General features: G+C 41.5%; 1 protein-coding gene across 8 annotated transcripts in view; it reads left to right on the top strand.

Moving 5' to 3' along the window:
• TNIK (TRAF2 and NCK interacting kinase) overlaps nucleotides 1–13,149 on the top strand; it is a 335,955-nt gene that overhangs the window by 173,293 nt on the left and 149,513 nt on the right. For all 8 annotated transcript variants that reach the window (XM_040428231.1, XM_040428228.1, XM_040428235.1 and 5 more), the window contains exons 6-8: nucleotides 5,250–5,340; nucleotides 7,225–7,355; nucleotides 12,384–12,438. In XM_040428231.1, the coding sequence (XP_040284165.1) occupies nucleotides 5,250–5,340; nucleotides 7,225–7,355; nucleotides 12,384–12,438 (277 nt within the window). The remainder of the gene's footprint in view (nucleotides 1–5,249; nucleotides 5,341–7,224; nucleotides 7,356–12,383; nucleotides 12,439–13,149) is intronic.

Below are 13,149 nucleotides of genomic sequence, written 5' to 3'. Positions count from 1 at the left end.
CGGATTTGACATCCATGACGGGTCACGTCTTGACGCGTAAAATCACAGTGGGTAGCCACAAGCGGAATTGACCCATTGCATGAGACTAATGAGCATGTGGATCCGTGGCAGTGCATACTGCGAATCCATAAAAGAAAAATGGCCAACCTCCTGCGAGACTTCAGGGCCAGGCATGAGTACGTCTTCACTACCAGGCCCTGTCAGTCAATGGTGGGGGTGTGGCAAGAAGGGCAGTGAGCAGAGCCTCTGGGAACAGCGAGGTGCAACAGTTCCGCCCTCGTTCCTCCAAGAGGCTCATTGGACCAAGACCACGATGTTCAACTGTCAAGCGCACATGCCTTAGATGAGACGGTTTTATTGCGACGTGTCTGATGACAGAACTCCTTTAAGAATATATACCATGCATCACTTACCACACCTGACTGTAATACCTCTGCATTTTATAGGGGTTTATGTATACCACAATTATGTGCATATTGAGACTTTTTTTTAACCATAGGAGCCCGTACAAATGTTCAGGATTTGATGATGATTCTGGCACAGGTTGCCTGTAGACCTTAAGACTATCCAACCTTTTGATTTGGTGGTAAAACTAGATTGATGTTCAGTTATACAGAACACAAAGGGATCGTTCCTTCCAGCTTAGGACATTCCCTTAATTATGTATATATATAACCATTTTCCATCCAAAGAACTGGACTAAAATTGTGCTCCTGTTTTAGGAAAAAAAAAATTCTCCTTTCCAATATTCTTATTGAGAGCTCTACCTGATTGTGACTTTGCTGGCGCACAAAATGGGTCACAGTGTACTAAAAATAATTGCACCTGCTAGAACGCTTCATTTATTATCAAAATCAGCCCCTTAGAAAATGTATTTCAGCTCCGTACTGTATAAAGGTTTGCTGATAATTATAAAATGAACCCTGCTAATATATATCGCGCACAGCCTGATGTATTACCTCCTCTATGTGGGCTGAACCACAAGCTGTGATGAGGGCTAATTGCAAGCTGCACATCTCTGCAGAGAAATGTTGGGGAAAAGCACAGTGGTCATGATTCTTAATTAAGAAAAGCACAAACATTTCACAAAAGCCATAAACAATGTTAATTACTTAGTACCATAGACAAAGAAATTATTTTTATTTTTTTTACAGATAATTTGAAAACCTGTCATGTTCGGTCCTGATAAGTACTGTTGTCCTGGTACTTTGTTTAAAATGACGTGGTGTCTTGTACAGACAGCCCTGTCTGCATGGCCTATTAGGACACATGGACATCTTTGAGTAGGGCCACACATCCTATTCTGAGTCATATAACAGAGCCTCTCAGTTGCTGTGCCCTCTCAACTTTGATCGACAGGGCCTAGTGCAATGTGGTTTTCACTGCCTGGCCCTGTCAATCAAAGTGGAGAAGACGTGGCAGTTGCGAGAGAGAGCAGAGCCTGTAGGTGTAACAGCAACGCCCCTATTGCTCCTAGAGGCTCAGTAAGGCCCCTTTCACACGGGCAAGAATTCCGTGCAGGTGCAATGCGTGAGGTGAACGCATTGCACCCCCACTGAATCCTGACCCATTCACTCCAATGGGGCTGTGCACATGAGCGGTGATTTTCACACATCACTTGTGCATCACAAGTGGATGAGGTGAGAGTTTACATTTTTTAAATATTTTTTTTAACCTCTCCATCCCTAATTTACTATGCATTCTGTATTCAGAATGCTATTATTTTCCCTTATAACCATGTTATAAGGGAAAATAATAAAATCTACACAGCACCGATCCCAAACTTGAACTTCTGTGAAGAAATCCGGGTTCGGGTCTGGGTACCATACATGCCGATTTTTCTCACGCGCGTGCAAAACGCATTAAAACGCTTTGCACTCATGCGGAAAAATCACGCATTTTCCCCGCAATGCACCCGCATCTTTTCCCGCAACGCACCCGCAAAGCCCGTGTGAAACCAGCCTTAGATAAATTATATTATAATTTTTCTCAGCAATGCGGGCACATGTGAACATTGGACCAACACAGATGTCTTCAGCTGCCAAGTGCAAATGTAACAGGTCAGCCAGTGTCATAGGTACAAATCTGCTGATAGATGTCCTTTAATACCTCACATCCGACCATAGGATATAAACGTCCTATGGGTGGATGTTTATCTCTGAATGGACATTCTGGAACGTCTATTCAGAGATGGCAGCTGCACGCTAATCGTGCAGCTGCCGAGCAGGGGGCACGCTGTCAGTGACAACAGGGCAACCCAGAGAGAAGGCAGGGACAGTGCCCAGGTGTCCCTGCCTTCTAGATCGCTGTATACACAGCGCTCAATGAGTGCTGTGTATACAGATCAGGAAGCGCTATGCACTTCCTGTCCCGACCCCGTGGTCATGTGACCGCCGGGGCCGGGAGAGTGCAGGAGCGGTCGGGTCTTCCACAGACCTCGTTCAGCCCTGCACTGAGGCTGTACAGTGCTGTATTGCGCTGTACAGCCTCTCTGGGGGCTGTTTTTCTCCTGTAACTGGGACTACTATGTCAGCCGCAGTTACAGGAAAAATCAAATTGAAAAAAAAAAAAAGTGAAGTTAAATGTCCCCGAGAGGTCTTGTATGACCTTATGGGGGATGCAAAGTGTAAAATAAAAAATGTAAAAAACAAAACAAATTATGTTAAAAAAAATAATTACAAATAGAAAAAATAAAATAGACATATTTGGTATTGCCGCTTCTGTAAAGACCGGCTCTATAAATATATTACATGATCTACCCCGTCCGATAAACAGCTTTAAAAACATTATAAAAACTGTGTCACACGTCTGTGAAATATGGAAATGTAAATGAGTCCTAATAGTATATTTGGACAGTAGTTATCTAAACCACTCCACGCCTAAACGGCTTATTCACACATTGAATATTATTTGTGGATTTTCCTGCAGAATACAGTACCAGCTAGGCAGATGAGTTTTTCAAAATCTCATCTACATGGTGTAGAAATTCTCTGCGGTGAAATCAACCTGCGATGTAGATTTTGAAATGCGCAGCATGCCAATTGTTTGTGCGGATTTTCAGTACAGACTGCCCTTAGCAATGCTCAGGGTAAGATCTGGAGAAAATTTGTGACAAAATCTGCAAGTAACACATGCAGAAACGCAGCAAAAACTGCACAACAATCCATGCGGAAAATGCACATAAAATACACTGCCATGTGCATATATCCTAAAACTCCTAATGCGCTGCAGCAGCTGTTAATTGGCTGACTTGTTCTGCTAGATTTTTTTCCAAGCTGGCAACTCATAGGCCCCTTTCACACGGGCAAGTATTCCGCGCGGATGCGATGCGTGAGGTGAACGCATTGCACCCGCACTGAATACCGACCCATTCATTTCTATGGGGCTGTTCACATGAGCGGTAATTTTCACACATCACTTGTGCGTTGCGTGAAAATCGCAGCAGGCCCCATAGAAGTGAATGGGGTTGCGTGAAAATCGCAAGCATCCGCAAGCAAATGCGGATGCGGTGCGATTTTCACGCATGGTTGCTAGGTGACAGTCTATTCACTGTATTATTTTCCCTTATAACATGGTTATAAGGGAAAATAATAGCATTCTGAATACAGAATGCATAGTACAATAGCGCTGGAGGGGTTAAAATTTTTTTAAAAATTAACTCACCTTCTCCTCTTGTTCGCGTAGTTCCCGGTCTCTTCTTTACTTCTTTAATGATGAACTACCGGCTAGGACCTGCATGTATGCCAACCTCAGTGAGCTGGATCTGTTAAGTGGCACTATACAGATAGATTTCAGTGATTAACTCAGTGACTATTAACACAGTGACTGCTTTTTTAATTATATGCAATTCCAAAAGTGTTCAGATCCAGGTGCTTTTTTTTTTTTTTTAAATGTCGAATATTATATGTGGGGCAACCCCTTTAAAGGGAATCTGTCACCAGGAAGCTGAGCAGATTGATACATAATTTAATAGGAAAAGATTCAGCAAAACCTGTCATTTATACATTTAAAGTCAGTCATACAGAGTTAGCTGTCAATCATTGATAGGACCGCCCACATGACTCCTAAACCCAGAAAGAGCATTACAAGTTTTGCCGAATCTTTTTCCTATAAAGCTATATATTATTCTGCACAGCTCCTCCTGCTCTATAACATACTGCCTGCAGATTGGACGACATTTCATGGGGACAGGTTCACTTTAAGACTATTATTTTTAATAACCAGTGCCACCTCACTTATCTGAAGGAAAAAAGTGGATCCTTGCAAATATAGTTCTAGATTATTCAATACACCCCATTTAGTCAGCAATCTGTAATGCTGTACCTGCTGACTAGCATAGATCAGTATTGAGGACCGTGTCAGCTCATCATATGAAATAGAAATTGATGGAGCATTGCTAGAATATGCCATTGGTTTCTGATTGGTGGGGGCCTGATCGATGAGGGTTTAGATTACTATTCTGATTGGTTGTGGCTCCAATCTCTGGGTTCTTCACCAATCATAACGAAGGTACCAAGGTACCCTATCCTCTTGACTGGGGCAGTGCTCCAGCTCAGGGTTGCCAACTGTCCAGAAATTTCTGGACAGTCGGTAAAAATAGGCATCTGCTTTCCTGTGTCCATAAAAAAAAAAAAAGTGTCCATGATTTTTTGAGGCTGGTGGTTCTTGACTAGATTATTTTGGTGGTAATTATCATCATTTTACAGCTCACAGTAAATGCTGGTAATTAGATCTTATCAGTATATTGAGCTATAGACATGTATTACCTATAATCATTATCATTCATTATGTTTTTCCAATTTGTCCATAAAAAATGTTGGCTGTCTGCGATTCTGGTTGGCAACCCTGCTCCAGCTCCCTGCACGGTGGGTGGCCGGCAGTGGCGCTCTGCAGGAAGTAAGGTGGTCCCAGAGATCAGATCAGATTGTCATGAAATATCCTACTCATAACATTAGAAAATGGTTAGAACTGGCAGAGGTCCTCCTGCTAAACCATCTTATTGGTACGTATATGGAAATATTCTTGTTATTTTAATTGCGCAGAAAATGCCTGTGAATAAACTGCAGATCAGCGTGCCAGATATGCTGAAAACAGCACTCCCGTTGCAAATAGCTGCAAATGCGCCATTAAAAGCACACTTTGAGTGCAGAATATTTCTTTTTCGGTGACAAATATACATTGCTGTGCTAATTCATTCTTTTACCTTGAGATACAAATTACTTTCTACTTTTCCTCATCAATCTCTCCAGGGTCTGAGTCATCTGCACCAGCACAAGGTGATTCATCGAGATATTAAGGGGCAAAATGTCTTGCTGACAGAAAATGCTGAAGTTAAACTAGGTAAGAGAAGCTGTGAATTAGAATGAGCTCTGAAAACACATGTTTCCTGCTTAGTTGTACTTTCCTCTCCTGTCACGCGGATGGTTTACTGCTCTCGCTGCTCATGTCATGGTGGCGTTCACTATCACTTGTTACACAAGTGTGGTAAACAGGCTTCAAGATGCACAGCGGAAGAATGCTAGTCTGCTTTGGATAACGTTGATCTAAGCGCTCCAGCTCTATGTTGGCCTTATAGGGCTATTCCCATCTTGAACATTTCCACAGGATATTTCCTAAATACCTGATAGATGCTGGTCCCACCTCTGGCACACAAAGGACCAAAAAGTTTTATAAATTTGAAGATGTTATGTATAATACAAGTCTTTATTCAGAGGAAGGTGCGATACCCCCAACAATCAGTTGATTGAACGGGCAACAGTGCTCCGGTAAAAGCTTGGCATCTTCATTGGTTATCAGTAGAGTTGAGCGAACCTGCCTTTTGGCAGGTTCAGGTTTGGATACAGGGATTAAGTGAATTACGTAATGGATTCCTTTCTTACAGAATCCATAACGTAATTCAATGCCGGCATGCCAAACGTAAAGCTTTTAGAGGCATTCCGTTTTGCATACAGTCATAATGCAAGTGTATGGCCAGCAGAACTGAACCCTCAGGGTTGGCCATACACTTGTATTATGCAGCATGCTGGCATTGAATTATGTGATGGATTCCGTGAGAACAGAATCAATGACGTAATTCACTTAAACTCCGAACCTAAACTCGAACCTGCCAAAAGGCAGGTTCGCTCAACTCTATTTATCAGGCACATCTATGTACATCTTGCTGTGGGTGTTACTAGCTTTGAATGGGAATGAATATGACTGAACTGCAGTACTAGGCATAGCTGCTACAAAATGTACAGAGCAGTGTCTGGTTTATAATGAAGAGGCCACAGGACTCGCAGGAGTGCCTTCATTCAGCTATTCTGTGGGGTGCTGGGAGCTGAACCTCCACTAATCTGATGTTGATGACCTACGATTAGCAATATTAAAGTCCCGGAAGTATCTTAAAATAGATTTCATGCTAGGAGCCACAGTCATACCCACTGCAGTTGATAGCATATGCACTAAACACACTTAAAACAACATTAATTTAGCTCAGACAATCAGTGGATTTCTAAAATGTAGAGGACTTAGCTTAAATTTTTGAATATCCTTATTGCAGATGCCTTCTTGTACTTGGCGTGACCAAATATACCAATCTTTCAGCTTGTTTTTCAACTTTACCTGAGCTTTCAAAAATAATTTTACGTAATGGCTGTGCTTCTTTGTTCAGTCATAAATGTGAAGGAACAGTTATGTTTGGTCTTCACTAAGGTCTCTTTCAGCCATATTATTCCCTGTTTCAGCCTCCCAGCTAGATGCATTTCTCTCAGAAGCAGTGGATGTCTCCTTCTGCCAGTACTGTATGCAGTGATCTCACTTCCCTTAGTTCTCACTATATTTGTTTTCTTCTAGGAAGCTCAAAAAGCTGATAAGGAGGGATAAATCACACTTGCAGAAAAGAAGGAGGCTCTTGTGATGTTCAGAAGCAGTGTAAAAGCAGTTGTTTTATCAGGCTCAGGATCTCAGCTAGCTCTGACACGCCCCCACTTCTTCTCAACTATCTTCTGAGTCTCTGTTACCAGGGATGGAATGCAATGCAAGTTAGGTGGAAGTGAGACCCCTAGTGGCCATGACTTTACAGCTTTTTTCAGGTGGATGCTGGCATATTTTTAAATTAATTGATTTAGAAATGTGATAGTTACCCAATTCTCTATTAAATGAAATGAAATGTACGGTGACTTTTTAAATTTGCCGTTTTGGTTGTCTTTTTTTTGGCTGACTTTTTTCTTTTTTTGGCTACAGTGGATTTTGGTGTGAGTGCACAGTTAGACAGGACAGTAGGAAGAAGAAATACTTTCATTGGTACTCCATATTGGATGGCTCCTGAAGTCATTGCCTGCGATGAAAACCCAGATGCAACCTATGACTTTAAGGTAAGTTATGCACAAATGTTTCAACACTGTTCCTAGTTGCAGACATGTCCACCCTTACCTTTTTTTTATTTTGGCTAAAAACTTCTTGCGAAACATTCAAATTCAAATGGAATACAATTCAAATCACTTGCGAAATTCAATATAATATCACAACATGCTTGCAAAAGCCTTGACAAGCTGCAGTGCATAACACAACCACTGGGTGGCCACCCATAGAGTTATATAAGGTAGACATCTCGTGACATAGTGTCATGAAATCATGCTTTTTTTAATTTTTATTAAAGTTGCTCATCTCATGTCGCACATCTTGGGATTTGTTATAGGAAAGATGAGGAAGGGCACATCAAAAAATTAGGTTATTTTTTTCTGTGGGTGTTAAGCATTGTAGGACTTGTAGAAATCTGTCAAGAGATAAAATCCTCAGTATTTATAATTAAGGGTATCATGAAGTTGACAAGTTTTAGCCATAATAATGTTCTGCTTGTGCAAACTCCTCCATGGAATATGTTTTCTTGGAGAAATGAATCAGATTACTAGACACCCCAGGCAAACTGAAGCTACAGCAAATCCTCTTCTACTCAGTCCCGATTCCAAAGCAAATGAAGCAACCTTTCAGAGGAACTTAGCTGAGTTTGTGCCTCTCGTTAAATTGCCATCTGCAAGTCTTTCGCAGCTTATTCATACCTCTGTTCTGCTTACAGTCCTGCTTTCTACTTTTCATTTTCTCTATGCAAACTTTGGGACTTGCAGATTTTAACAGCATCTTTCATTCAGAAGTTCTGTGAACAAGTAACACAGAAAACGCACATTTAGGCCTATTGCACACGACCGTATGGCTTTTTCAGTGTTTTGCGGTCTGTATTTCACGGATCCGTTGTTCCGTTTTTTGTTTCTGTTGTGTTTCCGTTTTTGCGTTCCGTTTTTCCATATGGCATATATAGTATACAGTAATTACATAGATAAAATTGGGCTGGGCATAACATTTTCAATAGATGGTTCAGCAAAAAACGGAACGGAAACGGAAGACATACGGATGCATTTCCGTATGTGTTCCGTTTTTTTTTGCGGACCCATTGACTTGAATGGAGCCACGGAACGTGATTTGCGGGCAATAATAGGACATGTTCTATGTTAAAACGGAACGGAAAAACTGAAATACAGAAACGGAATGTATACGGAGTTCATTCCGTTTTTTTTGCAGAACCATTGAAATGAATGGTTCCGTATACGGACCATATACGGAACGCAAAAAACGGCCAGTAAACGGGGGGAAAAAACGGCCATGTGAAAGAGGCCTTATAGTTACAAAATTTAGAGGCAATACAAATCGGATCACTGTAGGCAGAAGAATTCAGCCTAGACTGATCCAACAAGTAATGCAAAAAATACAGCGGATGCACTATCTGGCCTGATAATAAATCCTTGTATTCTTCTGCTATTAAATGTAATCCTATTAGGAGCTTAAATTCTTGTTGAAATTCTTTAAATGGTCCTTTTTTATGTGCAGCTTGATTGTATGCTTATTGTCTGTCTGTGCACAGGCTCTGCTAATCGGAGAAGCGTCTGCAAAGGCGTGGACCCAGTCAAAACAGATACTGTGCCCTTGCAGGAAATTATCAGGGCTGGGCTAAATGGCCAGCCCTGTCAATCTTGTGGCAGGTGAGCGCTTCTTCACCTGCTTTCTTCACAGGAAAGGATGCACTGAAATTGGGGTCATATTGGAATCACATGACCAAATCATCATAATGAAAGGACTGGATTGAGCTGAGCTAGAATGAAACAAAAGACACTGCAAGAATATTGGTGGTCAAGTAGCATTATGTGTGCAAAAATATAGGGGCTTTGTAAAGGGCATGTCTCATCATGGCACACCGTACGGATATGGACGTCGTAGATGGGACTCCTAGACCGTCCAAAATGTGTCAGAATTGTGATTCCCTCTATTGGATCTGGTACATCTATTAAAGAATAACTAAACCTTGTATGAAAACACTTAAGGTTAGCAGCGCTGCTCAGAGAGCTCTGCTCGCTTCTGGAGAGTACGGATCTCACATACTTTCTATGGATCCATACTCCACGTGCTTGAAAATCTGATGAAGGCAGAAGAGGCAGAGCACTCTGAGTGCTTAAATGGAAGACCATGTTTTGAATAGCCAACCTGTAATGCTATATGCGTGGCTGGCCGTGGTGTCCCCCAGCAAAACCAACTGATCACTGTGGGGTACAGAAGCTGCCTTCATGAGGCTTTATTTTATCTTGAGTCAGTAGTCAACAGCAGGCCTTGTGATTTCAACATTTTATGTCCACTGCATAAAGTCAAGGTTTTCCAGGGAATATTTCTTAGGATTTTGTCTTAAAGAAAAAACATACCTGCCAAACATAGAAAATCCTACAGCAAAATAGAGTGTATTTCAATTTTAGTTGCAGTCTTTAAAGGGGTTTTCCAGTGTGAAAAAATTGGTGGCAGCGGGCTTGGAGTGACTTACAAATTATAAAAGAACACTCACCTTATCAGTTCCCTGATGTTGAATGCCAATGCTGCCCGGGTTCCTGCTGCTCTCTACATTCTGTTTCATTCTCTAAACACCGGAAATGTTCACTCAGCCTATCACTGGCTGGGGCTGGTCAGTACTGTGGCCAGTGATTGGCTGAGAGGGCATTTTCTGTGTGTCAAGACTGTAGCGGGAAGTAGAGAGCAGTGGTGACATGGGTAGCATTGGACAGGCAGGGGTGGGGATTAGTAAGGTGGGTATTAGTTATTTTATGTTTTGAAGGGACTTTGAACCCACTACCACTTTTATTATGCTGGAAAACCCCTTTAAGATAAGGTAGTGCCACTCCATCCTGCAGTACTGGTGAGCCTAGCCTTAAAAGTGAATGCCCATATTCTAAAATGATGTTATTTTTTATTATTTTTTTAGGTTCAATAATCTTTGCAGATTTTTTTTTTTGTATATTTTATATCTGTCAAAGCTTATTCTTTCTAATAGAGTTCCAAATCCTCTTTATAGACATGGAGTTAATTTTATAAAATTCTGGTTGCCTGTTACTACCTACTGTTTTAATGTTACGTTTAATGTGTGCCGCCACAGTTATATAGTTTACCTCATATTTGCCTTATTTCATAATTTATTCTCTTATGTCTCTGCAGAAGAGATTAGTATCCCAAAAAAAATGAGCTTTGACCTATATAAAGCATAATAAGAAGAAATTAATCGGCAGAATATTGTAAAGCTATTCAAATAAAAAAAAGGGGTTGGAACATTCACTTTAATGGCACTTCCACACAGTCAGTATTTTACTCCAGTGTTTGTAAGCCTAAGGCCTCATGTACTCATGGCAGAAATCTGAGCCTGACCCCCAGATTTCTGCAGAAAATTTACAGTTTGTCATACAATGGGGCTAACCCATCTGTGGCCTCATCAGTTTCTGTACAGTTTCAATGTAGGATCCATTATAGGAATTCTTTTTTCATAAGGCATGGATTTCAAATCCACAGTTTGACCTAGCTCACAGATTTCCCATGGAAATCAATGCAAGTTGTGGGTGGATTTCACCCAGAATGCGGCACATATTCCTCTGTGTGAACATGCCTTAAAGGCTATGTACACCTTTGGAGGCATTTTTTTAATATGATTGCTTGTTACAAATTTTGGCTAAAAATCATTTTTTCAATTGGCCTTTATTAAAAATATTGAGCTGTTCTGTCACAAAGGGTTAACTGGTTTTCCAGCTGTGTGACTGGTACTTTCACTTTATGCTGGTCATCTAATAAACCTTATCTCTAATAAACTACTAAGAGGTCATAAACATTTATTTAAGCCACATTCTTATCAGTAAGATAAGAACTGAGCTGTAATGAGTGTTTGTTTATAATGTCAGAGAGCAGAGATAAGGAGTCCGTCTGCTCCTGGTCTGACGGAAAAAGACAGAAAATCCGAAGGGTGCTACTAGAGTGTGTCAGCTCTGTACAAAAAAAAAAGGACGCCATATTTTTTTTAATACAGACCAATTAAAAATTTTTTTTTAGCTTAAAATGAGTACAATGCAATAATAAAAAAAATTGCTTCCAAAGGTGTGCATAGCCTTTAAAGGGGTTGTTCGGGTTCAGAGCTGAACCCAGACATACCTCCATTATCACCCCTCTGGCCCCCCTTACTTGAGCATCGGAGCAGTGCATGCTCCGATGCTCTCCTTTGCCCTGCGCTAAATCGCGCAGGGCAAAGGCATTTTTTGGAGATCCGGTGATGTACCGGGGCTCTCCATGGGGCTGCCAGTAAAACGGCTAGGGCAGCACTAAAGCCCGCCCATCAGAGCCGGTGACGTCACCGAACACACTGCCGGACGGAAGTTTCTGCCCGGCAGTGTGTTATTGAAAAAGAGACCTTGCCCTGCGCGATTTAGCGCAGGGCAAGGAAGTGCATCGGAGTATGAGATGCTCCAATGCTAGCCTCAGGGGGGCTGCCTGGGTGAAAAGAAGGGTATGTCTGGGTTCAGCTCTGAACCTGGACAACCCCTTTAAGGATACTAAAGGCTGAGCCTCTAACACATTGCAAAAATGTTACTGTATTCCTGTGCCATTATTTCAGAGGTTCATAATAATGCAGATCATATTCTTTGCCCAGTAAAAGTTTTTTTTCCAGCCAAATTTATTGTGAATAAGTGCTGCAGTCGTACACAGCTGTCCCACTTCAAGCTTCATTTCATTTCACTGGGAAAGAAAAATAATAAAAACTAGCAAAGGAGCAACAGCCGAGACACCAAGTGACAAACAATTCATCTTGTTCATTGTCGTTGTTCATCAGGGTTGAAAGCCGCAGCCCATCACTATTGGAGAAGCATTTTCCATCAATATAGACTGACAGAGCCTTTACTTGTCCATTATTCTTCCTCCCGAATAACACTTCTATCCAGAAAACAGAATATTGATGAGAATATATCTTCTCATATAAAAAGCTGCAAATCATTTATAAGTTATGTATTGCTTCAAAAAAATTTCTGCTGAAAAGTCCTTTTTTTGTGTTCTAGAGCGATTTGTGGTCCTTAGGAATAACAGCCATAGAGATGGCAGAAGGAGCTCCTCGTAAGTAATTCAGAGCTGCAGTTTTACTCTCCATACTGTTATGCACATCAATAGGATCAAATAAAATAACAATATATGTGCAGCTACAGGGATTGTCTGACAGGTTATCTATATCTGATTGGTGGGAGTCCGACTCCTGGCACCCCTCGCCGATCAGCTGTTTGAAGGGACCACAGTGCTTCAGTGAGTGCCTCACAGCTTATTAAGCACAGCGCCGTACATTGTATAGTGGCTGTGCTTGGCATTGCAGCCCTGGCCCATTCATTTGAAAGGAACTGAACTACGCTTAGGCCATGTAACTGATGAGTGTAAACTCACTGGCCTCGGAAGAGGCCACAGTGCTCACCAGAGCGCCGCTGCCTTTTCAAGCAGCTGATCAGTGGGGGCACTGGGAGTCGGACCCCCACCGATCAGATGTTTATAAACTATGTTGAGGATAGGCCATCAACATGAAAATCTCAGACAATTCCTTTCATAGCAGTTTATAAACAATAAACCTGTACCCCAGTAAAGGTCTATTCACACTGCATTTGCATGGACATACAATACTCTTATTAAAGTAGCATAAACCACGCATGGTGTACATTTTTTGCTGGATGCCTATGTATAGAATACAGACGCTATTCTCTTTTGGAAATATAATCATGGTGAGTATGACATATGTTTGACATATGCGCCCTTTCCTGGCTCATATGCCAAATGCAGCATGAA

Source organism: Bufo bufo, chromosome 4 (genome assembly GCF_905171765.1).
Source record: "Bufo bufo chromosome 4, aBufBuf1.1, whole genome shotgun sequence".
NCBI lineage: Eukaryota > Metazoa > Chordata > Amphibia > Anura > Bufonidae > Bufo > Bufo bufo.
Note: the sequence above shows the minus strand (reverse complement) of the source record. Positions and strands in the feature narration are given on the sequence as shown.